The 25,868-nt window shown below is 44.1% G+C and overlaps 2 protein-coding genes across 8 annotated transcripts in view; both read right to left on the bottom strand.

Annotated features, from left to right (window-relative positions):
* Positions 1–2,541: 2,541 nt before the first annotated feature.
* pttg1ipb (PTTG1 interacting protein b) lies at positions 2,542–8,273 on the bottom strand. The gene is made up of 7 exons (XM_010867313.3): positions 8,073–8,273; positions 6,553–6,647; positions 5,435–5,472; positions 4,718–4,820; positions 3,784–3,849; positions 3,406–3,452; positions 2,542–3,131 (listed from the first exon to the last, which is right to left on the bottom strand). Exons 1-7 carry the CDS (start codon positions 8,271–8,273, stop codon positions 3,088–3,090), a joined length of 594 nt encoding a protein of 197 aa, XP_010865615.2. The 3' UTR covers positions 2,542–3,087.
* Positions 8,274–11,107: 2,834 nt separating this feature from the next.
* Positions 11,108–25,868, bottom strand: part of myo10l3 (myosin X, like 3) — an 84,203-nt gene continuing 69,442 nt past the window's right edge. The window contains exons 25-43 of one of the 7 annotated variants that reach the window (XR_004574900.1): positions 25,487–25,730; positions 23,634–23,729; positions 23,200–23,293; positions 22,102–22,300; positions 21,629–21,823; positions 20,935–21,092; positions 20,229–20,352; positions 19,777–20,074; positions 19,331–19,538; positions 18,618–18,754; positions 17,928–18,051; positions 17,481–17,651; positions 16,125–16,259; positions 15,812–15,973; positions 14,296–14,487; positions 14,076–14,108; positions 13,930–13,997; positions 11,719–13,851; positions 11,108–11,668 (exon numbers count right to left, since the gene is read on the bottom strand). Coding sequence is in view for 5 of the 7 variants with exons in the window: in XM_034288850.1 (XP_034144741.1) it covers positions 13,788–13,851; positions 13,930–13,997; positions 14,076–14,108; positions 14,296–14,487; positions 15,812–15,973; positions 16,125–16,259; positions 17,481–17,651; positions 17,928–18,051; positions 18,618–18,754; positions 19,331–19,538; positions 19,777–20,074; positions 20,229–20,352; positions 20,935–21,092; positions 21,629–21,823; positions 22,102–22,300; positions 23,200–23,293; positions 23,634–23,729; positions 25,487–25,730 (2,702 nt within the window). In the remaining 2 variants the exon portion in view is untranslated. The other 6 variants (XM_034288850.1, XM_034288851.1, XR_003777586.2 and 3 more) reach the window with 6 other exon arrangements.

Below are 25,868 nucleotides of genomic sequence, written 5' to 3' on the forward strand. Positions count from 1 at the left end.
ATGGACAAACTGTGACTAGCACAGAAGTCCAATAGAAGTCCAATAACTGAACACCGCTGAAGAGTCCACCAAGGAGTGTGGTTCCAGAGCCCAAGCCGTGCGTGGAGGTGATCCCGACTATCTCTAGTCGGAACCTCTCAACCTCACGCACGATCTCAGGCTCCTTCCCCGCCAGCGAGGTGACGTTCCATGTCCCTAGAGCTAGTTTCCGTGTCCAGGGATCGGGTTGTCTAGGCCCCCGCCTTCGACTGCCGCCCAATCCTCTACGCACCGACCCCTTATGGTCCCTCCTGCAGGTGGTGAGCCCATGGGAAGGTGGCCAAACGTCGCTCCTTCGGGCTGAGCCCGGGCTGGACCCCGTGGGGAAAGGCCCGGCCACCAGGCGCTCGCATACGAGCCCCAACCCCGGGCCTGGCTCCAGGGTGGGGCCCCGGCTGCGCCATACCGGGCAACGTCACGGTCCTCAAAATGTTTTCCGTCATTAAAGGGTTTTGAACCGCTCTTAGTCTGACCCGTTGCCTAGGACCTGTTTGCCTTGGGAGACCCTACCAGGGGCATATAGCCCCAGACAACATAGCTCCTAGGGTCACTCTGGTCCTCAAACCCCTCCACCACGTTAAGGTGGCAGTTCATGGAGGAGGAGGTTGAGCAATATGTGATTGCTTAAAGCTAGACAGAGGAGAGGTAGAGCTACATGCTACCGCTCTCATGTTGTTGAGGTATTGCGCTATTTTCTTTTGGCATCTATGTCATTTGGCTGAGCCTACATTTTAAGGCAGCACTAAGTTACTTAAGACAAAAATATTGGGTTTCATGATGTGAAGATAAAACAACACAAATAATATTACACAACCATCTCCAAAACGGTAACGTCTAACAATGAAATATTCAGCTATAAAAAGCAAAGCGCTGCTAACATTTAAAAATATATACTGTACATTATATTGAATTAGTTGAAATCGTTAAACATTTTCAGGCAACATTTTGTGTTTTTGAAGGCAGCATCGTGGCACATTAATGGGAGGAAGAAATGTTTCCCCCAAACTCATTGAAAATACATTGCAGAGATGTTTGTCTTGACACCTAACAGGAAATCCTCCTGACTTTAGAGAGGTTTGTCTTCACACCTAACAGGAAATCCTCCTGACTTCAGAGAGGTTTGTCTTGATACCTAGCAGGAAATCCTCCTGACTTCAGAGAGGTTTATCCTGACACCTAACAGTAAATCCTCTTGACTACAGAGTCTCTAAGGGCTATTTTGATGTTATTGTCAAGATGTGTAGATAATAAACCTTTAAAACAGGAGAGCATTGTCTCTTTTCAGGAATTCAGTGGGCAAGTTGAGCTCGCACCAACCCAAACCAAACCCGCAAAAGCTCAAATCACGCCAGCTCGCACCAACCCAAATACCTGCAAGGACAGACCAACCCTTACATAGACAGGCTACAGCAAACCCACACTAACCCTCAACAAGCTCGGCTAGACCAGTCAAATATGTCTAGCCTGCGAAAGCACCATACTGGTCAATCCACTGAACACCCAACACTAGCCCATACCAGAACAGGCCAGCCAACACTAGAAGAAACTAGCCCACATCAGAACGGCTAGTCCACACCAGAACAGGCTAGTCCACACCAGAGCGGGCTAGTCTATACCAGAACAGGCCAGCCAACACTAGAAGAAGCTAGCCCACACCAGAACAGGCCAGCCAACACTAGAAGAAGCTAGCCCACACCAGAACAGGCCAGCCAACACTAGAAGAAGCTAGTCCACACTAAAAGAGGCCAGCCAATAATAGAAGAATCTAGCCCACACCAGGCCAGCCAACAATAGAAGAAGCTAGCCCACACCAGGCCAGCCAACAATAGAAGAAGCTAGCCCACACCAGGCCAGCCAACAATAGAAGAAGCTAGCCCACACCAGAACAGGATAGCCCACACGGGAGCGAGCTATCCCACACTTGAACTGACTAGCCCACACTGGAACTGGCTAGCCCCCACCGGAAAGAGCTAGTCCATCTTTCTATCAAAGTGAGGGCTGCTGTTAGGGCAGTTTTGGGGTTAAAGTGGAGTCAGTTTAAGGTAGACTGACATGTGCAATGTGGGCATGTTTGCTGGGGAAGGTAAAAATGCTGCAGTGAATGATATGGGATTTAAGACCTGCCCGGATGTCTTTATCTTTTACTTTGACAAACTGGGTTTTAGAAAGACTGGACCGCCGCCACTCTAAAAAGGATAAAGAGCTATATTCAGGCAAGGTGTTAAAAACATTAAAAACTATACATGAAACAAACAGTCGTTCCCAAATCAAAAACTCTAAAAACAAAAAGACATGACACACAATGAACCTCCAGCATTAGCCTTTATGAATCATAAAATGAACAGTATAAAATCATAAACAATGTGTAGTACCACTCATAGAATTTAACTCTCCTCCCTGACTTGTCACCCTCTTTCCTGACCAGGGAATGATTCCGACCTGGAGCACCAGGTAGGTGACATTAGTACTCAAGATAAAACAACACAAGCGGTCCAGGCCTGGTAAGGTAAAAGTGAAACACTGGTCAAATATTCTTTATTAACACACATTATACACAGGTAGCCCAGTGAAAGATTTACCTTAATTCAGAAAGCAAGGTCCGAAATACAACTCCCACTCAAAATATCTCATCGAAAGACATATTAGTGGTAAAAGCTAACAATTGGATTGGCTGTCACATTCAGTAGGCAACATACGGGTGAAATGTTTTCAAATGTTGTTGAAATGGAGTGTTGAAATGGGTTATCGAAATGGAGTGTTGAAATGGGTTATCGAAATGGAGTGTTGAAATGGAGTGCTATGCTTTACATTCTGCCAGAATTTCTACAATTTAAATGTTTACAATAAAAAAAAAATTCTCCCGTTTTTACCTTCAGAAAAGAGACATTGGTGTTTGTCTCTTAGTACGTCTTTCAAAAAAGAGCATCTTCATTTGACCATCTCTCAAAATTACTACATGGACATTACAAGCAATGGCGAAATCATTGACAGTATTTTAAAGAAATTAAATTGAGTTTCCATTTGATGAATTAAGCAGCACAGTATACTTTAATTATCTTCAAATCTGGCATAAGGATTCTCCTTGGTCAAACCTAAAAGAGAAAATAATACAGTATATGGCTGACTGTGTTATTATTCAAGAACCTAATACAATAAAATTACAAATCTATCTGTTGTAATACTGGTGGACACAAATCACAACAAATAATGGTAATGTTAACCAGAAGAGGGCACTGTGAAACCCACTTCTGAAATACATTCTGAATAGGAACCATATTCTCAGCAAATCACTACATATACTCCACCATAATTTGTTAGAAAGGTTGTTACAAAGAAAACAAGGAAATGGAGAATGAAGCCTCTCACCGTATTTGGACCTGATCTCATCATGTCTCAGACGCATTTCAGTTCTCCTGTTTAGCCAGAAACAGGACAGGTTTTCAGACACTCATAGCAGCTAATGACCATCCACCCGGGAAGGATAAATACATAATGCTGGAGCTATATGGCCAACCTGCCAGCAGGGGGCCCTAGCGATATGTACACTTCAGCATCAGTTAAACGCTGTGTAGAACACCTCAGTAGTCTAAGTTGTATAAGAACGTGTTTGTTGGTTTGACTGGCTTTGAAACAAAGCATCAGCATTTAGACCTGGGGTATAAAACAGGGCATGGCTGAGGGGACTACCAGCACCTCCACAAGTATCCATCTACAGGTCTGACATTAGTAAAGCCGTTGATTCACCTCTCCTCTTGGCGGACCTTCCTTGCATCAGCTTGTCTCTCCATCGCAGCGTCTGCTGTTGTATCCCTGAAAAGACAGAGTAGACACCAGTAAAAGACAACGTGGACACCAGTAAAAGACAACGTGGACACCAGTAAAAGACAACGTGGACACCAGTAAAAGACAAAGGTAAAGGACAAACTAAGATCGAAGTCCAGATTAAGGTAAAGAACAAACTAGCTAGTAGGCTGGTCTAAGGTAAAGAACAAACTAGCTAGTAGGCTGGTCTAAGGTAAAGAACAAACTAGCTAGTAGGCTGGTCTAAGGTAAAGGACAAACTAGCTAGTAGTCCAGATTAAGATTAGGACATGCTAGGTCCCATGTAGGGCTGCACTGTTGTTCCATTTCCTGGCAGAGTTTGAGACGGAAAACTGTATCCGTGAATCAGACTGACTTAACAATGGTCCATTATATTCAGACTTACTGTATCATGCCCTCTAAGGGAGGGGTGGTTAAATCCCTCACATTGCAGCATGTGACTCTGACTCATTGTTCAGTTTGTTAACAGGATAAGAACATAATAGAGCAACACTGTGGCACCAACAGACCTTCTACCAGACAGATCAACCGTGATCAATTTCAACCAGGTTAGCTTTCACTCCTGCGTTCATTGATAACTGGTTTGTCTTTGCTAAGACTATGATTCAATAGTAGTTGATGAGTCAAATGGGCTGTGGAATCTAATCCAATACTGTAGGGCCATCATAATAATAGAAATAACAGCATCATTTGTGCTTACAATGCACATCCTGTTTCACAAGTGTAAAATGTACATTCAAACTGCCAGGGTCAAGATCAGTGATAACGCAAATGACACCCGGTGTAACAAGACTGTGGTCGTCCTTTCTGACCTCTGGGTCATCAAGGTTAACACGTTGCTCTGAGCTCAGCTTACACCGTCTTCTTAGACCTGCAGCAGCGGAAACAGCAGACCATCACAGCGATGATAATCACTCCAGCTATCAGCGATAACGTGATTATCAGGGCCTGGAAGTTCACTGAGTGACAAAACAGAAAATATGTGTCACTGAAAACAAAACCCTTACTGTGCCCTAAAATGGGCCCCTATTCCCTACATAGCACAATACTACAGCACCCTACTATAGTACTGTAGTACAACACTGTGCCACCCTATTTCCTTAATAGTATACAATCTAGTACCAAGGCTTTGAGCTCAAAGGCCTAAATATCCATGTTATGCAGAATTTAATAATCTATATTTAAAAGTCTATATTCTGACAAATGCCTGATAATTATTAATAGACACATTTAATACATTATTACAATACGTTACTACATTATTCACTATATTTATACTATGTAGGTGTGCAGCACATTGCTCATTTGATCCTTTAAAGCTCTAAGCACTAGAATTCCATAACTACTAGGATCACCATTAGGTCATTCTGACCAACAACATTTCAACTGAGGAAATATTTCATAATAAATAATAAATAATAATGTATTCATTTATTATGTTAAAATAGGAAACTTCAAGACACTAAATATAAGTTGTAACCATTCTGAAAGTGTATTGATTGCTCCAAATTCAAAGACTAAATACTATTATATTAAATCTAAATTAAATTAGGTTAGTTAAAATTAAACTAACCTATTTCTGCCAAATAACTCAAAATAGTGCAGATGACTCTGCAACAAAATACAAAAAAATATTATCAAAATAGAACTGTCTCTCAACACATCACCTAAGTAATAGTGTTTGTGGGGGAAAAGGCTTTCTATTTAGTTTTGTTGTATTCCATTATATTCTTACTGAAAAATGTGTGTTGACTGTGGCAAGGGAAATAGCAGTGTGAGATGGGATGTTTGCTAAATAAACAAGTAGATATTATTTGTATTATGAAAGCCAGTTATTTACCTATGGTAGCCTCGGCTAAGCACAGGCTAAAACCACCAAACATGCAATTACGCGATAATTCTTTGTGTGACATTTCTAAATGAACTATTAAGGCATGTCTGCACAGGTTGTTGCACGTTTTTTACTGAAATTAAGTCTGATTTTAAAAACACTTGGAAACCACAGATTGGAAACCATGTTTAATTATGTCTTATAACTTTCTTCCACATTAGTAACCCTGTTTCCAAAGAAGTTGGGACGCTGTGTAAAATGGAAATAAAAACAGAATGCAAAGAAGTTGGGACGCTGTGTAAAATGGAAATAAAAACAGAATGCAAAGAGGTGCAAATCATTTTGTTTTATGAATACATTTTTAATGAATAAATATTAATATTTATTCTTCTGAAAGACTCATCCTGTCTGGGATACTCTTTTTATACCCAATAATTTTGCTGAGCTGTGGCCAATTAACCTAATTAGTTGTGAGCTGTTTCACCAGGTTCTTGTTTTTTTTTTTTTGCATTACCAAAATGTTCCAGTCTTTTGTTCCCCCTGTCCTAAATTTTTTTAAACATGTTTCTGGCATCAAATTCAAAATGGGCATATGTTTGTACAAAAAAAAAAAAAACTTTCTCCATTTCAACATTTGATATGTTGTCTTTGTACTACTGTTAATTAAATATAGGGATTAAATAATTTGCACATCATTGCATTCTGTTTTAATTTGCATTTTACGCAGCGTCCCAACAATTTTTGGAAATGGGGTTGTAGTTCAGTTTCTCCTTCCAGATATATGATGAGCCGTCCAATACTTCAGTAGTTAAAAAGTAGAATCCTTCAGGGGTATAAAAGTATGTATTGATAATACTTACCCCAGCAGAGTCCCCATCGAGCCTCTGGTAGGGGACACAGGCTTCTGGGGGGCAGGATGGTCCTGACGGGGTAGTCCAAACACTGCTGGGTTGACCTGCACCACAGACACTATAACATACATCACAGACCATGTCATGAATCATAGACACAACACATACATCGCAGACATGTTATGAACCAGAGACCATAACATACAGCTCCAGAAAAAATTAAGAGACCACTGCAAATTGAACGCTTCTGTTCCTCACTCAAATCTTTCCTTTTCAACTTTTTTGGAAAGGAAATAAAAAGGTGCAGTGGTCTCTTAATTTTTTCCGGAGTTGTTTGCACACACATACACACACACACACACACACACACACACACACACACACACACACACACAAACAACACACACACACGACCACCTGCTTAAAATGCTGTTGCTGAGACATGGACTCCACTAGCCCTATGAAGGTGTGCTGTGGTATCTGGCACCAAGACGTCAGCAGCAGATCCTTTAAGTCCTGTAAGTTGTGAGGTGGGGCCTCCATGGATCTGACCTGTTTGTCCAGAACATCCCAGAGATCGGATTCAGATCTGTGTAATTCTGAGGCCAGGGCAACACCTTGAACTCTTCTTCATGTTCCTCAAACCATTCCTGAACAATGTGTGCAGTGTACAGGGCACGTTATCCTGCTGAAAGAGGCCACTGCCATCAGGGAATACAGTTGCCATGAAGGGGTGTACCTGGTCTGCAACCATGTTTAGGTAGGTGGGACTTGTCAAACTGAAGTCCACATGGATGCCCAGACCCAGGGGGTCCCAGCAAAACATTGCCCAGAACATTACACTCCCTCCACTGTCTTGTCGTCTTCCCACAGTGCATCCTGGGAATAGGGTTGGGTACTGAACTTGGTATTTTTAAGGGTACTGACCGAATTAGTACAGAGTACCGATTCATGTAAAATTAATCGGTGCCAGATTTTGGTACCTGACAACGCATCTGGGTGACAGCGTAGAGAGAAAGAGAGAGAGAGACAGACTATGAGAGTGAGACTATAAACGTGAGTTTACCTCACCCCTGCAGCTTGTTCAATGTTCAACATCAACAGAGTCAGGGCAGTGGCGATCCGAAAGCAGTTTGAAGTGTGGTTACACTTCAAAACTTGACTCAGACAACACTCACTGCAATATTTGTGAAGCAAAATGCAACCTGGCCGTGGCAACGCGTCTAACCTGAGGAAACCCCTGGTCAAACACAAAATATTTCTTTAAGCTGAAGCGTGTACCGTATTTGATAGCATGCAGCAGCCGCAGCAAACGTTAGCGCTACTAAAGCACCAAAAAAGTTACAGTTGCGTAGCAGTACCGAATTCCAGGTATTGGTACCGGTTAAAATGCGAACGGTACCCAACCCTACCTGGTACCACCACTTCCTCTGGTAAACACGTGCTCGGCCCGTCCAAATGATGTAAAAGAAAACGGGACTCATTGGACCACGCAACCTTCTTCCACTGCTCCAAGGTCCAGTTCTGACCCTTGCGAGCCCATTGTGGGTGTCTTCGAGGGTGGACGGGTCGTCATGGACACCGACCAGTCTCCGGCTACCCTCCCATACGCAGCAGGGTGTGATGCACTGTGTTGTGACACATTCCTCCAGACGATAACCATCGTTTCGGACCAGACGGGATAGCCTTCGTTGCCCTCGGACCACGGTGGGTAGGTCATCACCACTCATGACCCGGAGCCACCCACAAGCCTTTGTTGTTTCAAAGATCGTCAGGCCATAACAATTTGTTCCTTATCAAAGTCGCTCAGGTCTTTACATTTCTCCTGCATATAAGATGTTATCTACGAGAACTGACTGTTCGCTAAACATCTAATCTACCCAGAGGCCGACAAACCCCATCGAATCTGACAGAGATTGAGAGGAACTTCAAGAAATAATGGGTCCAGTCCAGGTGTGCAAAGCTGGTAGAGGTATACCCAAGAAGAGGTAAAACTGTGATCGCTGTCAAAAGTGCCTCTACAAAGTACTGTATAAAGCTCTGAAGACTCATGTACAGGAGATATTTCGTTTACTTTTCTATTATTCAAAGGTCTGAACCCTTCCTGAAGGCACTGCACATCACAGACCATGTTATAAATCACAGACTCTATGGTAGTTTGATAATCTAAATGTTTTTTAATATATGGATTTTTAATAGCAAAACAACGCTAATATTTTCCCTCCATCATGTGTACATTTTAAGATTGCTGTCCAATAACTGTAGGCTGCATTTTGCAGACTAGGTAGTAGGAATGAAATAGCTGCTTAAATTACCACTGATTCAGTCACCCTTATTTTCAACCTGTTTTCAATCGTCTCAGACTATGTTAGTCTTACCGTCACATTGCTCAGACACTCCTCACAACTGGTGTTTGATTTGGAAGCACAATCTGGGGGGAAAACAGCAGCTAGTTATTATCAGTAGCCCCAATGTCCCAACTGTCGGTGAATATTCACTGTGATCAGACAGAAAGCACATATTCTTTCAGATTTAATCGTAAAGTCAATTCCAAGAATGTCTTCTTTTTTTTTTTTTTTAGCAATGTTATAGTGTTGTTATACGTCTACAGTAGCACTACGTGTTTCACAGTACCGTTGTGATGCATTATGATCCGTACAATCAACCAACGTTATGTAGATCATCTGACACACACACACACACACGTTAAAAAACTATTTTACAAAAAACGAATCCTAAACTAACCCAAGTCAGATAAAAACTGACTTGGGTTGACTGAAAGTGAGGACTGGACAAATTTACTATCGTATACTATCGTAGTCCTCACGTAGAAAGGAAAACACACACACACACACACACACACTTCCCGACAAGACTATGGGGAAAAAATTGCTAGATTGTTGTTAGCATTTCAACTAACGTTGACTGGATAACTTACTTTTAACTGTACCTGAAGCCTGACCGGAGACAGTTGTCCAAAAATAAACTACGAAAACAAGTAAAAAAGGCAAACTTCTTATAAATCCAGACATGTTCTGTTCGCGATTGTTAAACTATAACGAATAAGGTTGCTAACGTTTGGCTAGTAGTAACTTCAATTTTTAACGTGTGAGTTCTCAAATGTTCTTCCCTTCGCTTGATCACAATCAATCTTGCTAGCTATCCTAATAGAAATCTGCACAAAAAAAACTTCTCAATGCTGTCTTCGGTATTTTGTGCACTTAAATTTCTTCCAGTCCCTGTTTCCTCCAGTTTTTGGGGGCTGTACTGCAGTCTACAGCCACTGAAGGAGTTTAGTGACGTCAAAGGGGTTTTTTGAATGTGGGTTGCAGTGGCTTGTTGCTACAAAGTTAACCTGCATTACACACGTACAATGCATCCATTACCATGGCACAGAATAACTAACTGCAAAGCTTACGTATTTGATTGTATCTGCAGAAGTTTCAATAAATGCATGAATTCGTAAAATGCATTATCAGCGAGAATAGAATGTAGCGTTCTTTGCATGTTAATAAAAACGTCCAGGTATAAGCACAGACACCAGAAAACACCAAACAGGTTATGTAAATAAACACCTAACAATACGACTCTGGAGCTGCGGATCCGATTCTATGAATGCTTGTGCACATGTAAAGACCTTTACATTTCTTAATGACAATTACTATGAACCCACGTCCTGACATTCTACATTTTTTCCCGTTGCTTATGCTCACAACATCAGAGCAGGGCCGATCTTATCGCTTTGGACGCCTAAGAATAGCTGCCAGAAATAACATTTGGGTGGGGAGCCCCTGGATGTTGGGGCCCCAGAGCATGCACAGCCCATCATGCCCTTCAGTAACAGACATCCTCTTATATATTTGCTCATTGATGAAACAAAATGACTGCTAGATGGGGGGGGGAATTAAGATTATTCAAAATGATTTAATTTAAAAATCTGTTTTTCCACTGACATTATGCACACTTTTGAGGAAACCTGGGTGTCCACGGACCCCAGACTGAAACCCCTGGGCTAGTAATCGAGTTTTTTGGCATCATCTATTCTAAAGTTATTAACTGTACATAATTCAAAACACTGTAGGCTTCAACTCCTGACTCAAGATCTAAATGCCTATCACCTGGATTTGAAACTGATTGAGATCAAATGCTGAAAAACGCTGAACAGATGTTTCACCAGTACGACTGAAGTATGAATGTGGTGATTGAGCAGTGTAGTGTATTTGTCTCACCTTAAATGTATACTATGTTGTTATAGACCATGTTATCAGTATGACTAAGACACAGTAATCACTTGGGGATCAGTAGCCCTTTTCTCCACAAGTATAGCAGAGACTGTGCCTAGAGAATGCACAAAACGTGGTCTGCACATGCACCGTTTCAGTAATTCCAGATCTTTTGATCTTAAGACGGATTAAAGGCAAAAGATCCTGAAAAGTTGGACCTGCAGCCAAAGACAACAATTACATTACAACAATTACACTCATCAGCATTTAATCCCATGTCACAATGATACGTTCTAAACACATGGTGAGGTATGAAGAAAATCAACCAAGCAGGTTATGAAATACAATAATTTATTAAAGCATGTTGTAAGTCTAGTCACAAAAAATCATTTTCTGATTTTCTTTTCTCTCTCCAGACAAGCAGACATTTCATAACAAGTCCAGTAATAATAAAGAAGGACGTAACAGTCTGGATGGTTCAGGGTCTGGAGTAGCTGCCAGCAGCCAACCAGAGAAAACGCACAGACAAACCTCTGCATCCCAAATGGCACCCTACCACTTACATAGCACACTACTAGATGAGATCCCTCGTGGATGGAAAGTGGGTACTACATAGATAATAGGATGCCATTTTAGCTACAGCCCCTGAGCTAATCACTAAGTAAAAGACAAGTTCAGTGGTACAGGGTGAGGTATACATGCTAGGACATGTTATAATCAGTCTATGATCACACATGGTATTTTCACATTACCACACTGTCATGTTATCAGTCTGTGATCACACATGGTATTATCCCTTTACCTCACTGTCATGTTATCAGTCTGTGATCACACATGGTATTATCCCTTTACCTCACTGTCATGTTATCAGTCTATGATCCCACATGGTATTATTACATTACCTCACTGTCATGTTATCAGTCTATGATCCCACATGGTATTATTACATTACCACACTGTCATGTTATCAGTCTGTGATCACACATGGTATTATCCCTTTACCTCACTGTCATGTTATCAGTCTATGATCCCACATGGTATTATTACATTACCACACTGTCATGTTATCAGTCTATGATCCCACATGGTATTATTACATTACCACACTGTCATGTTATCAGCCTATGATCCCACATGGTATTATTACATTACCACACTGTCATGTTATCAGTCTATAATCACACATGGTATTATCATATTACCACACAGTAATATCATCAGTCTGCGATCACACACAGTATTATCATGTTACCACTGGTATTATACCACTATACCACTATATTATGAAGTAATAAGATTGTCATGTTATACGTCTGTGAACATACATTATCAAATTACCTCACTGTCATTTTCTCATTCTGTGATTACACATGATCACATTACCACCCTATCATGTGATCAATATGTGATTACATGTTATCACATTCCTGCACTATCATGTTACAAGTGTGTGTGATCACATGCTACTATATTACTTCACGATCATGTTATCAGTGTGTGATCAGTCTGTGATTACAAACTACCATGTTATCAGTCTGTGCACACCATTACCTTGCCTGGTTGGTTAACCCTGCATGGTCGTTGGTCAGGAATTATTTAGTTTCAGTTCTTAGACCCTGAGCAGAGGGTGAACTGGGCTAGTGGAAATGCTGTGGGCTGTAGTGTGAGTGACATGTAGCCTCCATCTTAAGGTTACAAGATGTAGGTTTGACCTCTGTCAATCTGTCTGGCTCTATCCTTGATACAATACTACAAGACCAACCTGTCTGCACTGTCCTAACCCTTACTTTCTGCCTATCAGCGTTATACCTAATAAATACCCCATCCTCCCTCCCATGATTACCTACTATAACGACACAATCAATCATTGTAAATAAAATAGAAAAGTAAATCATAAACAAAACAAACCTCCAGAGTAACCAAGCAATAAGCTGCTTATTAAATTAAAACCTTCTCATTCTCATAAAGACCAGTTTAAACCACAAAGCTTTAAAAGGGACAGAATGGTTTTTAATTGAAAATAGCCAAAAAAAGATTACAAAAATTCTGGAGACTACGTTTGATAATCATGTTGTAGAAATTAGCCAAAAATATATATATTAACTACTGAGTTTATTCACCACAGCCTTTAGTATAAATAAATAATAATCTAAATGTGGTAGATATACAGAGTAAGGGAATATATACTGGTTTGTTCTATTCATATTTGAATTATAAAAGGCAAGTGTCATTTCACCAAAGATAAAACTATATGGTGTTAACCCTTTTAGGCGCTGGGTAAAATGACAGCCATTGCGACCTGTGTTATAACTGCTTATAACCGTCTGGTTATTACCCTGATGCAGACCTGTGGAGGACGCCATTCCTGAAAGGCAAAACTATGACTTTTAATACTAGATGAATAACACAATGGACGGAAGCAATACTATTATTTAAGGCATTGAAATATAAAGACGTCAACTCCCTGGAAATGTGGTCTGGGAACGGACCCATATTGCTAATTAAAACCTTAGCGGAGGACTGTTAACCTACTTCCTGTGGCAACAGTTATGACTATACAAATCACTTCCTGTCATTAGAAATGCACAAATGCGTGGAGCTCACACACACAGTCCGTGGTTCAGGCAGTCGGAAGGCCGGTCCAGACATCTCTGTGGTGAACAGTTCATTAAAAAGATACGAAATTGCTGTTTTTCAATATCAATGTATGGAGAAAAAGTAAGGTTATTTGTTTCTCCATAAAAAGTAATTGTTAATCTTTTGAATAATGGTTCACCACAGATTTCTTTTACCTATTAAACTCTGGAAGCACTATAACTAACATTGTTGTCTAAACATTTATAGGCAAACGGAATCCTTCACCTGATAGAGTCTGAGGTGTGGAGCATGTGGTTCCTAAAGTTGGGTATTACAACTTTAACCAATCACATGTAGAGAACAACAGGTCTAACAATTGTAACATAATGTAACATTCTTACAAACAAAGGTGAGCAAATCGAGGTGAAGTTTGACAGAGATTCTTCAACTAATCTGAAACCTACTCCTTTGGAAAGATATTTGAAATGGAAGGCCGGACCAGCATCGCCTGATCCAGTTGGTGCCATAGCTGGACACAGATTTTACACTGCATCTCTTCTTCACTATCATGTTGATGTAGGATCACCTGATCCAGTTGGTGCCATAGCTGGACACAGATTTTACACTGCATCTCTTCTTCACTATCATGTTGATGTAGGATCACCTGATCCAGTTGGTGCCATAGCTGGACACAGATTTTACACTGCATCTCTTCTTCACTATCATGTTGATGTAGGCTTTCATAATCTTGGTGATTTCTACAACCTGAAAACCAAACCAATGGTAGATGTTTAACATCAAATGAATATCCATAGAACTAAAACATATTACAGGATGAAAACACCTGCATACAGAACAGATACATCTTAGAAGCAGTCACAACAGACAGCAAATACCTTGTGTATTTCTTTTGCAAAGCTGAGTTTATAATATTCTGGGTTTTGTAATGTACCTGTTGCGTCTCAAAGAACATCTCTCTCTCATCAACAGTGATCTTATACGTGGTGGCTTGGGGAGCTCCGAAGAATATAATGTGTTCATAGGGGAAGGTCTCCAGAGGTTTAGGCTCTCCTCTCTTGTAGACAGACACATTCTCTGCACTTACACTCAGCCACAGGTCATGGGGGAAACCTCCTTCTTTACACTGAGGGGAGAGAGATACAGGTCATGGGGGAAACCTCCTTCTTTACACTGAGGGGAGAGAGATACAGGTCATGGGGGAAACCTCCTTCTTTACACTGAGGGGAGAGAGATACAGGTCATGGGGGAAACCTCCTTCTTTACACTGAGGGGAGAGAGATACAGGTCATGGGGGAAACCTCCTTCTTTACACTGAGGGGAGAGAGATACAGGTCATGGGGAAACCTCCTTCTTTACACTGAGGGGAGAGAGATACAGGTCATGGGGGAAACCTCCTTCTTTACACTGAGGGGAGAGAGATACAGGTCATGGGGGAAACCTCCTTCTTTACACTGAGGGGAGAGAGATACAGGTCATGGGGGAAACCTCCTTCTTTACACTGAGGGGAGAGAGATACAGGTCATGGGGAAACCTCCTTCTTTACACTGAGGGGAGAGAGATACAGGTCATGGGGGAAACCTCCTTCTTTACACTGAGGGGAGAGAGATACAGGTCATGGGGAAACCTCCTTCTTTACACTGAGGGGAGAGAGATACAGGTCATGGGGAAACCTCCTTCTTTACACTGAGGGGAGAGAGATACAGGTCATGGGGGAAACCTCCTTCTTTACACTGAGGGGAGAGAGATACAGGTCATGGGGGAAACCTCCTTCTTTACACTGAGGGGAGAGAGATACAGGTCATGGGGGAAACCTCCTTCTTTACACTGAGGGGAGAGAGATACAGGTCATGGGGGAAACCTCCTTCTTTACACTGAGGGGAGAGAGATACAGGTCATGGGGGAAACCTCCTTCTTTACACTGAGGGGAGAGAGATACAGGTCATGGCGAAACCTCCTTCTTTACACTTAGGGGAGAGAGATACAGGTCATGGGGGAAACCTCCTTCTTTACACTGAGGGGAGAGAGATACAGGTCATGGGGAAACCTCCTTCTTTACACTGAGGGGAGAGAGATACAGGTCATGGGGAAACCTCCTTTACACTGAGGGGAGAGAGATACAGGTCATGGGTGAAACCTCCTTCTTTACACTGAGGGGAGAGAGATACAGGTCATGGGGAAACCTCCTTCTTTACACTGAGGGGAGAGAGATACAGGTCATGGGGAAACCTCCTTCTTTACACTGAGGGGAGAGAGATACAGGTCATGGGGAAACCTCCTTCTTTACATTGAGGGGAGAGAGATACAGGTCATGCCCAAGCATATCAGATACCAATTTATAGGACTGGTTGAATAAACACCACAGCACGTCCGAGGGGGGGCGAAGACTTTACATCCTGGGTTCACTTTTCATGTAAATACGGGGTCAGGAATGTGCCATGCACTGTTACCTCTACGTCGAACAGTGTGGACCCATATCCAGGCCACTCTTTGATGACATTCATGTACTTCAGCATGGCAGAATGCTGGTCCATTCCCTGTAGTCGGGACCACTTCTCTAAGATGGAGGTCCTGGTGGCTGAGGTCTCTTCCTTCACCCACATCTCCAGCATCTGAAAAACAACATGATTAACAAGAGTCCCTGATATTTGACTTGTTCAAGGGCAAAACAGCAGCCAACGGAGTCACTGAAACTAGCAACCCTTTGGGATTCAAACCGCCAACCCTGCGGCTGCTGGCCTACTTCTCTAATCATCAGGGTACCTGTTCCTCCTCCATCTTCTGTTTCTTCATGGAGCCCGTCTTCAGCCCGCTGCGACGCAGGGTTCCGTCCAAGAAGCTGGTTCGTCTCCGCTCCAGGGTGTGGCCTCCAGGCCCCGCCCCTCCTGCTGCACCCCCCTATACAAAAAACATGACACTTTATTACTGATACAAATCAAATAGAATGTTATTACCAATACAACACACATTCAAGTTCCTCAGCCCCTTTTAACAACATACATTTTTAATTTGTAACAGATCATATTCATACACATACACACATTGGTGTAACAGATCATATGCACACACACACACACACACACACCTTGGTGTAACAGATCATATTCACACACACACACACACACACACACATTGGTGTAACAGATCATATGCACACACACACACACACCTTGGTGTAACAGATCATATTCACACACACACACACACACACACACACACACACACACACACACCTTGGTGTAACAGATCATATTCACACACACACACACACACACACACACACACACACACCTTGGTGTAACAGATCATATTCAAACACACACACACACCTTGGTGTAACAGATCATATTCAAACACACACACACACCTTGGTGTAACAGATCATATTCACACACACCTTGGTGTAACAGATCATATTCACACACACCTTGGTGTAACAGATCATATTCAAACACACACACACCTTGGTGTAACAGATCATATTCACACACACACACACCTTGGTGTAACAGATCATATTCACACACACACACACACACACACACACACACCTTGGTGTAACCGATCATATTCAAACACACACACACACACACCTTGGTGTAACCGATCATATTCAAACACACACACACACACCTTGATGTAACAGATCATATTCACACACACACACACACACACACACCTTGGTGTAACAGATCATATTCACACACACACACACACACACACCTTGGTGTAACAGATCATATTCACACACACACACACACCTTGGTGTAACAGATCATATTCACACACACACACACACACACCTTGGTGTAACAGATCATATTCACACACACACACACCTTGGTGTAACAGATCATATTCACACACACACACACACACACCTTAGTGTAACAGATCATATTCACGCACACACACACACACCTTGGTGTAACAGATCATATTCACACACACACACACACACACCTTGGTGTAACAGATCATATTCACACACACACACACCTTGGTGTAACAGATCATATTCACACACACACACCTTGGTGTAACAGATCATATTCACACACACACACACACCTTGGTGTAACAGATCATATTCACACACACACACACACACACACACACCTTAGTGTAGTTGAGGATACGTGAACGGAGCCTCCCTACAGGGTAGACATTGTCCAGAGACCAGGTGACCCTGGCCTTGTCTCCGTAGAGGAACTGGAGACGCAGTGCAGCCAGGTGTTGTAGAGTGTCCTCTGGGGCCGGGAAGTGACCACTGGTCAGAGACTCATGGGCCTGGAGGAGAGGACGGACAGTGAATTCATAAATCTGAAGAGAAATGTTACTGTGACCCAGCAAGTCAGTGAATTCATAAATCTGAAGAGAAATGTTACTGTGACCCAGGGAGTCAGTGAATTCATAAATATGAAAACATATTAACTTTGAATTTACAGTAAATTACAAGGACAGGTAAAGTCAATGATCTGGACACAACCTGAAGTTAGACATTTGGTCCTGAAAGGCCATTACAGATACACACACCACTCCATTCTACACCAAGACGTAACTCACCTGTTCGAACATGAAAGCAAACTCCACCCCCTCCTTTGGCATGCTCTCTACATCCAGGAAACAGTAAAGCTTGAAGTACAGCTTCCACTGGCCCTTCAGTTCCACTTCCTCACTGCCAGACAACCTGGAAATCAATCAGTACATCAGTCTATAAACCTGAACGCAGAGGGGTGTGTGGGTAAGAGAGACGAGATCCTGTCATTATTCCTCAACGAGGGTCATGCTGAGGGTCATGACGAGGGTCATGCTGAGGGTCATGACGAGGGTCATGACGAGGGTCATGACGAGGGTCATGCTGAGGGTCATGCCGAGGGTCATGAGGAGGGTAATGACGAGGGTCATGAGGAGGGTCATGACGAGGGTCATGACGAGGGTCAAGAGGAGGGTCATGACGAGGGTCATGACGAGGGTCATGCTGAGGGTCATGACGAGGGTCATGACGAGGGTCATGACGAGGGTCATGAGGAGGGTCATGACGAGGGTCATGATGAAGGTCATGAGGTGGGTCATAAGGAGGGTCATGACGAGGGTCATGACGAAGGTCATGCTGACAGAGTCTTCCTACTGTCTGCTTTCCACCACTGCCTTTACCACTAACTAGGTGGAGCTCACAACTCAGCAGTAATGATGAAACTCTACGTAATTATCATCCAACAATGTCAGTTCTTCTCTGACCGGTGACATGCTCACCTCTCGAACTTGGCGAGTACATCGGCCACGATGACACGGCTCTCCACTGCCCGGTCCACGCTGTTGTTGTGTTCAAACAGAGCAAACATGTTTCTGCTGTCCTCCATGGCCAGGCCTCGGATCAGCTTCTCTACCACCTGGGGGCAGCCAGCAGAGGTCACTTAAAACATCTGATACCACCACATGAAGAGCCAGCAGGACAAAGAGAGACTAACCCTAACCAGCAGGATAAAGAGAGACTAACCCTAACCAGCAGGACAAAGAGAGACTAACCCTAACCAGCAGGACAAAGAGAAACTGACCCTAACCAGCAGGACAAAGAGAGACTAACCCTAACCAGCAGGATAAAGAGAGACTAACCCTAACCAGCAGGATAAAGAGAGACTAACCCTAACCAGCAGGACAAAGAGAGACTAACCCTAACAAGCAGGATAAAGAGAGACTAACCCTAACCAGCAGGATAAAGAGAGACTAACACTAACCAGCAGGACAAAGAGAGACAAACCCTAACCAGCAGGATAAAGAGAGACTAATCCTAACCAGCAGGACAAAGAGAGACAAACCATAACAATCAAGACAAATAGAGACTAACCCTAAGCAGTTGATCACAAATTGACTTCATAGAATGACTGGCAGAAATGACTGTATTTTCACAGCTGCCACTCCTCATGGAAACCAGACAGCCATTTTGGGAGCAGAGCCGCATGGGTTACCTCTCCGGCGGTGGTGTGTGAGTTGATGGAGATCTTGCAGGAGCCCCCCCCGTGACAGTAGACTGTCGTGGTCATGTCCTGCCTGGTCAGCAGAGCGATTATCTCTTCCTGAGACGGAACATACTCCCTGCTCTTCGTCCTCTTCAGGGACTCACCTATGAAGTGGGCAAACATGTCCACCTCTGTGCCAGGAAACTGCTCCTTTACCCTAGAGAGAACAGACAGTCAACCAGTCAATCAGACAAAGGATTACTGAGGACGTAGAAATTCAGTTTTCCCTCATCCATACATACGGAATCAACCACTAAGCATATTCATACTAGCAGCTGTGGGGAGACTCATTCTCCCAGGGGTCTAGGGCCGGAGGGAGACTGGTGGGAGGAACACATGGAGCATGACTTCAAGCTCTTTTTAAGGTGGACCTCTAATGTGGCTAGATAAAATACCTTTTAAGGTGGAACTTGAGGTAGCGCAGGATGGCCCTGCTGGGCAGAAAGGTGCAGCTCATGCAGGTGAGAAGGTGCCAGTGAGCACAGTTGGCTGGGCCGTTGGGCTGAGGAACATGGTTGGTCTGCTTAATGAGCTGGCAGTAGACCTCGTCTCGGAGCGGACGCAGGTCCTGGCAGGTCTGGAGGATCCCCTGGATAATGGGGGCTGGGTCAGACACTGCCTCCATCTCCTGCAGAGAGTTGAAGATCTTCACCGCCTCATCTTGAAGGCTGGCGTAGCCCTTCTCCTTTTGGACTGAGGGAGGAGGGAAGGAGAGAGTAGAGGCAGAAAGGCTTGGTGAGACCAAGCTGTTATGTCTAGCAGAGAGTGTCAAACACAGCCTGTGTATACTGCCGTTGCTGGTGAAGTGGTTCCTGGGTGAGGGGGCGTTCCTGCGGTGCTAACTCACGGTGGATGTGGACCTCCCCGTACGGCAGAGGCAACAGAGGTGAGTGCAGGGGGTGCTGTGTGTATCTCAGAATAGGGTTCCTCCAGTAGGTCTGTTCCACAGCCTCCACGTTCAGACTGCTCTCCTGGGACAGGCACAGAGGTCAGAGGTCAGCGCTTGCAGACCTGTTGTTATGTGTAACTAGTCTGAATCTAAACAGTCAGTCAGACTGCTTAACAACACCCACATGAAGACACCAAGAGAGTTATTTCAATGTTCCTGTAAGCAGAACCCTTTTTGAACCAGTTAGAAACCTTTTTGGTTTAAAGCGGAACCCATTTGGGTTCCATGTAGAACCCGATAAAAAATGGTTTTGAATCAATCTAAATGGACCCTTCACAGCACACAGCTGGACATGGTCAATCACAGCACGACACACAGCTGAATGAACAAGTCTGGAATGGAAGGTCTTAGAGAAGGAAGAAAACAAATGCCTAGAAGAAAAGAACACTCCAACCCCTCTGCTAACACAACATTGGCCAAAGACAGTACCTCACTTCACCACACTGGGACGCCACAGCTAAAAGGACCATGGGTCCAAACGGAAACAGGGGAACAGGACACAGACGTTGGCCAGACACAAAAACAGACAAGAGCAGCAGACTGCAGTGTTAATGAATATGACGTCAAACCACATCCCAGTATAAAGGCTGCTGATTGGCTGTACCTTGAGGTCCCTGATTAGCTGCTGTGTCGGTGTCTCAATGGGGACCTTGATTTCGATGGCCCCCTGTATGGCAGAGGCCCAGCGCATGGCTTCGTTCAGGAGTTTGGTGTACAGGCGGTATGAGTGTTTCCGTCCATGAACCATGATGTTCCAGTAACCTGGGAGGGAGTTTAGAAAGAGACAAAAGTCAGGGCTGCATTCTTTCATCACATTGGAGCCCAGTTCCTGCTTCCGACACATTGGAGATTCTAGGAGCTACTTAATGCAAGACTAATATGGTCAGCATAGAAATACTGCCTATTCCCTACAGTTTATAGAAACATATTCCTTACAGCTCAGTTTATAGAACCCTATTCCCCACAGATCCATTAATAGAACCCTATTCTCTACAGATCAGTTAATAGAACCCTATTTTCTACAGATCAATTTATAGAACCCTATTTTCTACAGATCAGTTTATGGAACCCTATAAACTGAACCCAATTCCCAAAACACCATTTTGTAGAACCCAATTGCATAACCCTATTCCTTACACACCAGTGTAGAAGCTTATGCCCTAACCCTATTCACTATACAAGAGTTCATAGAACCCTATTCCCCACACACTAGTTTATAGAACCCAATTCCCTAGAAACTAGAGGTACTGGTAAGTAGTAGATCACTCTATAGGAAGACTCTGTCTCCGGCAGCTCACCTGTGTCCTTGAAGACCTTCTCATCTGGCTGTACCACGGAACAGAGGCTGTTTAGGACCAGAGTCCCCAGTTTGGAAATGCTGCGCTCTGAAGACTTGTAGTAGTCCAGAGAACTGGAGGTCAGAACAAACCATCTCTTCTTCAGCTTCAGACCGCTGCTCTTAGAACTGGACCTTATTTCTTTGTAAAGCCAACCTGGAAAGAGTAGAAAGAGACAGAGCGTGAAGGTGGAGAAAGAGAGTGACGAGAGAGAGAAGAGGAAGAGAAAGTTGAATGTTTTGTGCTTGGATTATGTCCAGTGCTGAGAGTAGAATATACACTTAAATGTTAATAATGGGTACAAACCCGCCAGATACAGAGCAGATGGATCATTAATCTGAAACAGAACTGAAGACTAACTGCAGTCCTGTCCAATCTTACATCACTTTAAATGCACTGTACAGTTAGTGTCCACAAGCCCAGATGTCACTAACCTCTGACCAGAAAGTCCTGCCCGTCTATCCGAGCATCTCCTTTGGGTTTCTGCAGCAAGCCGATCCAGTGGTGCATCTCCTCAGCTGTGTCTGTGTTGCAGTGGATGACCCGGTTAGCAGTGATGATCACAAATGAGTTGGGTCTGTCGGGGTTGTCTGAGGCGCACACAGAGTCAATCAGGCCAACGTCCAAAGTTCCCTGCAAAGACATTTGAGGATGTTCAGACACTGTCACACGGTAGGTCTACATTAATACTGTCAATCAGTAGCTATTAGTTACTGAGACGGACTGCTAAACTGACAGATAAATTCGACTGATGGAGGTGATGGAGGAGGGATGGACAGATGGAGGTGATGGAGGAAGGACTGGTAGATGGAGGTGATGGAGGAGGGACTGGTAGATGGAGATGAGGATGGAGGTGATGGAGGAGGGACTGAAAGATGGAGGTGATGGAGGAGGGACTGGTAGATGGAGATGAGGATGGAGGTGATGGAGGAGGGACTGACAGATGGAGGTGATGGAGAAGGGATTGGTAGATGGGTGTGATGGAGGTGATGGAGGTGATGGAGGAGGGACTGGTAGATGGAGGTGATGATGGGGGGTGATGGAGGAGGGACTGGTAGATGGAGGTGATGGAGGAGGGACTGACAGATGGAGGTGATGGAGAAGGGACTGGTAAATGGAGGTGATGGAGGAGGGACTGGTAGACGGAGGTGATGGAGGAGGGACTGGTAGATGGAGGTGATGGAGGAGGGACTGGTAGACGGAGGTGATGGAGGAGGGACTGGTAGATGGAGGTGATGGAGGAGGGACTGGTAGATGGAGGTGATGGAGGAGGGACTGGTAGATGGAGGTGATGGAGGAGGGACTGGTAGACGGAGGTGATGGAGGAGGGACTGGTAGATGGAGGTGATGGAGGAGGGACTGGTAGACGGAGGTGATGGAGGAGGGACTGGTAGATGGAGGTGATGGAGGAGGGACTGGTAGACGGAGGTGATGGAGGAGGGACTGGTAGACGGAGGTGATGGAGGAGGGACTGGTAGATGGAGGTGATGGAGGAGGGACTGGTAGACGGAGGTGATGGAGGAGGGACTGACCACAGCGTTCTTGGGGTTGGCGTGTTCATGGTGCATCTCCATTAGCTGTTCAGGAGTGGCACTGTGGACACGACTCAGCATGTTGAACCAGCCACTAGACACACAGCCAGAAACAGAGACGGAGAGAGAGTTGGAGAGAGACAGAGAGAGAGTTGGAGAGAGACAGAGAGAGAGTTGGAGAGAGACAGAGAGAGAGTTGGAGAGAGACAGAGAGAGAGTTGGAGAGAGACAGAGAGATACAGAGTGAAAGAAACAGAGATAAAGAGAAAGACAGGGAGAGAAAGTGACACAGTGAATGTGAGAATGAAACAGCAATATACAGGTTGACCACTAGGAGGAGCTCAGGTGTAAATGCATCAGTCACAGCACATTACTAGCTCACTGTAGATTCATGGTCCCTGGACAGGGCAGAGTTAATCTTCGGTCTGGCCTACCTGGCTTCCTCAGGGGTCTCAGCGTAGATGTGGTAGGTCCTCTCTTCAGTCATGATGTTCAGAGCGTTCTCCTTCTCATGGTTGTCCACTATGTTCCTGACAGGATGACAGGAGAACACAGTTTAGAGGGATGATGACAGGTCAGAGGTTTGTTGACAGGATGACAGGTCAGAGGGATTATGACAGGATGACAGGTCAGAGAGATTATGACAGGATGACAGGTCAGAAAGATTATGTCAGGATGATAGGTCAGAGGGATTATGACAGGTCAGAGGGATTATGACAGGTCAGAGGGATTATGACAGGTCAGAGGGATTATGTCAGGATGACAGGTCAGAGAGATTATGACAGGTCAGAGGGATTATGTCAGGATGACAGGTCAGAGGGATTATGACAGGATGACAGGTCAGAGACATTATGACAGGATGACAGATCAGAGAGATTATGACAGGTCAGAGGGATGATGTGAGGATGACAGGTCAGAGGGATTATGACAGGTCAGAGGGATTATGTCAGGATGACAGGTCAGAGAGATTATGACAGGTCAGAGGGATTATGTCAGGATGACAGGTCAGAGAGATTATGAAAGGTCAGAGGGATTATGTCAGGATGACAGGTCAGAGGGATTATGACAGGATGACAGGTCAGAGACATTATGACAGGATGACAGGTCAGAGAGATTATGACAGGTCAGAAGGATGATGTGAGGATGACAGGTCAGAGGGATTATGACAGGATGACAGGTCAGAGAGATTATGACAGGTCAGAGGGATGATGTGAGGATGACGGGTCAGAGGGATTATGACAGGATGACAGGTCAGAGAGATTATGTCAGGATGACAGGTCAGAGAGATTATGTCAGGATGACAGGTCAGAGAGATTATGTCAGGATGACAGGTCAGAGAGATTATGACAGGTCAGAAGGATGATGTGAGGATGACAGGTCAGAGGGATTATGACAGGATGACAGGTCAGAGAGATTATGTAAGGATGACAGGTCAGTGAGATGATGACAGGATGACAGGTCAGAGGGATGATGACAGGATGACAGGTCAGTGAGATTATGACAGGATGACAGGTCAGAGAGATTATGTAAGGATGACAGGTCAGTGAGATTATGACAGGATGACAGGTCAGAGGGATGATGATAGGATGACAGGTCAGGTCAGAGGGATGATGACAGGATGACAGGTCAGAGAGATTATGTAAGGATGACAGGTCAGTGAGATTATGACAGGATGACAGGTCAGAGGGATGATGACAGGATGACAGGTCAGGTCAGAGGGATGATGACAGGATGACAGGTCAGAGGGATGATGTCAGGGCCTGGGGTGTCAAATTACCAGGCCTATAATGTACATTTTACTGTTGATACAAGGTGCTGCCATCTTGGATTACAAACTCTGTGCTAACGGGGTTATTCCGAGTTGGAATTCTGAAGGGGGCGTTCCAGTTGAAGCTCCCGAATTTGAACTCAGAAAGTCCGACCTTCGAGTACAAATGGAATGTGCCACTAAATAGTGCTCTATTGTGTTACCAGAGCCTTGGGTGTCAAATGACCATACTACTTACATAGTGCCCTAATGTGTTACCAGGGCCATGACCAGGGGTGTCAAACCAGTTCCAAGGAGGGCCGAGTGTCTGCTGGTTTTAGTTTTTTCTTTTAAATTGGTTCCCAGTTCAGACCGAAACCACCAGGTGAGGGTAGAAAAAAAACTAAGCAATTAGTGACCTAACTAATCAATCAAGTACTAGGTGAGAGCGAAAACCTGCAGACACTCTGCCCTCCATGGAACCGGCTTGGGACCTCAGCCCTAGGGTGTCAATTGTTCAGTCTGGATTGAGGCTCTTACTTGGCTGAGCGTATGTCGATGGTTCCCTTCAATTTCTCCTCACTATCGTTCTCAAAGTACATGAGTTTGTTTTCCCGGAGAACGAACCAGCGCTGCTTCCAGTTTCTCCGGGACAAAGTGGACATCCCTCCACCCTTCTTATACAGCCAGCCGCTCTTCAGGCTGTCCTGCTTGGCTCTGAACCACATGAATGTCTCATCCTTCAACACACACCACCTTCTCCGCCACGGAATCATCAGCCCACCTGGAAGACAGGCATCAATACATTTCTAAAGACCTTTTTAAAAAGCTTTGAAGAGACAGGCAGAGAGAGAAACGTCTTTTGTTCCTGTTGTCATTCTCACTTGTAACTTTTCACAAATTTGGAGATGGCCTTATATAT

This window comes from Esox lucius, chromosome 20 (assembly GCF_011004845.1).
Source record: "Esox lucius isolate fEsoLuc1 chromosome 20, fEsoLuc1.pri, whole genome shotgun sequence".
Classification (NCBI taxonomy): Eukaryota; Metazoa; Chordata; class Actinopteri; order Esociformes; family Esocidae; genus Esox; species Esox lucius.

Excerpts from the sequence above, each read along its gene's own strand:
- pttg1ipb (XM_010867313.3), bottom strand. The coding sequence starts at position 8,273 with ATGAGTGGTGATGACCTACCCACCGTGGTCCGAGGGCAACGAAGGCTA. Across the intron at positions 6,648-8,072 it reads CCCACAATGGGCTCGCAAGG|GTCAACCCAGCAGTGTTTGG; the intron begins GTCAGAACTGGA and ends TCTGTGGTGCAG. Across the intron at positions 3,850-4,717 it reads TGCAGGTCTAAGAAGACGGT|GGATACAACAGCAGACGCTG; the intron begins GTAAGCTGAGCT and ends CTGTCTTTTCAG.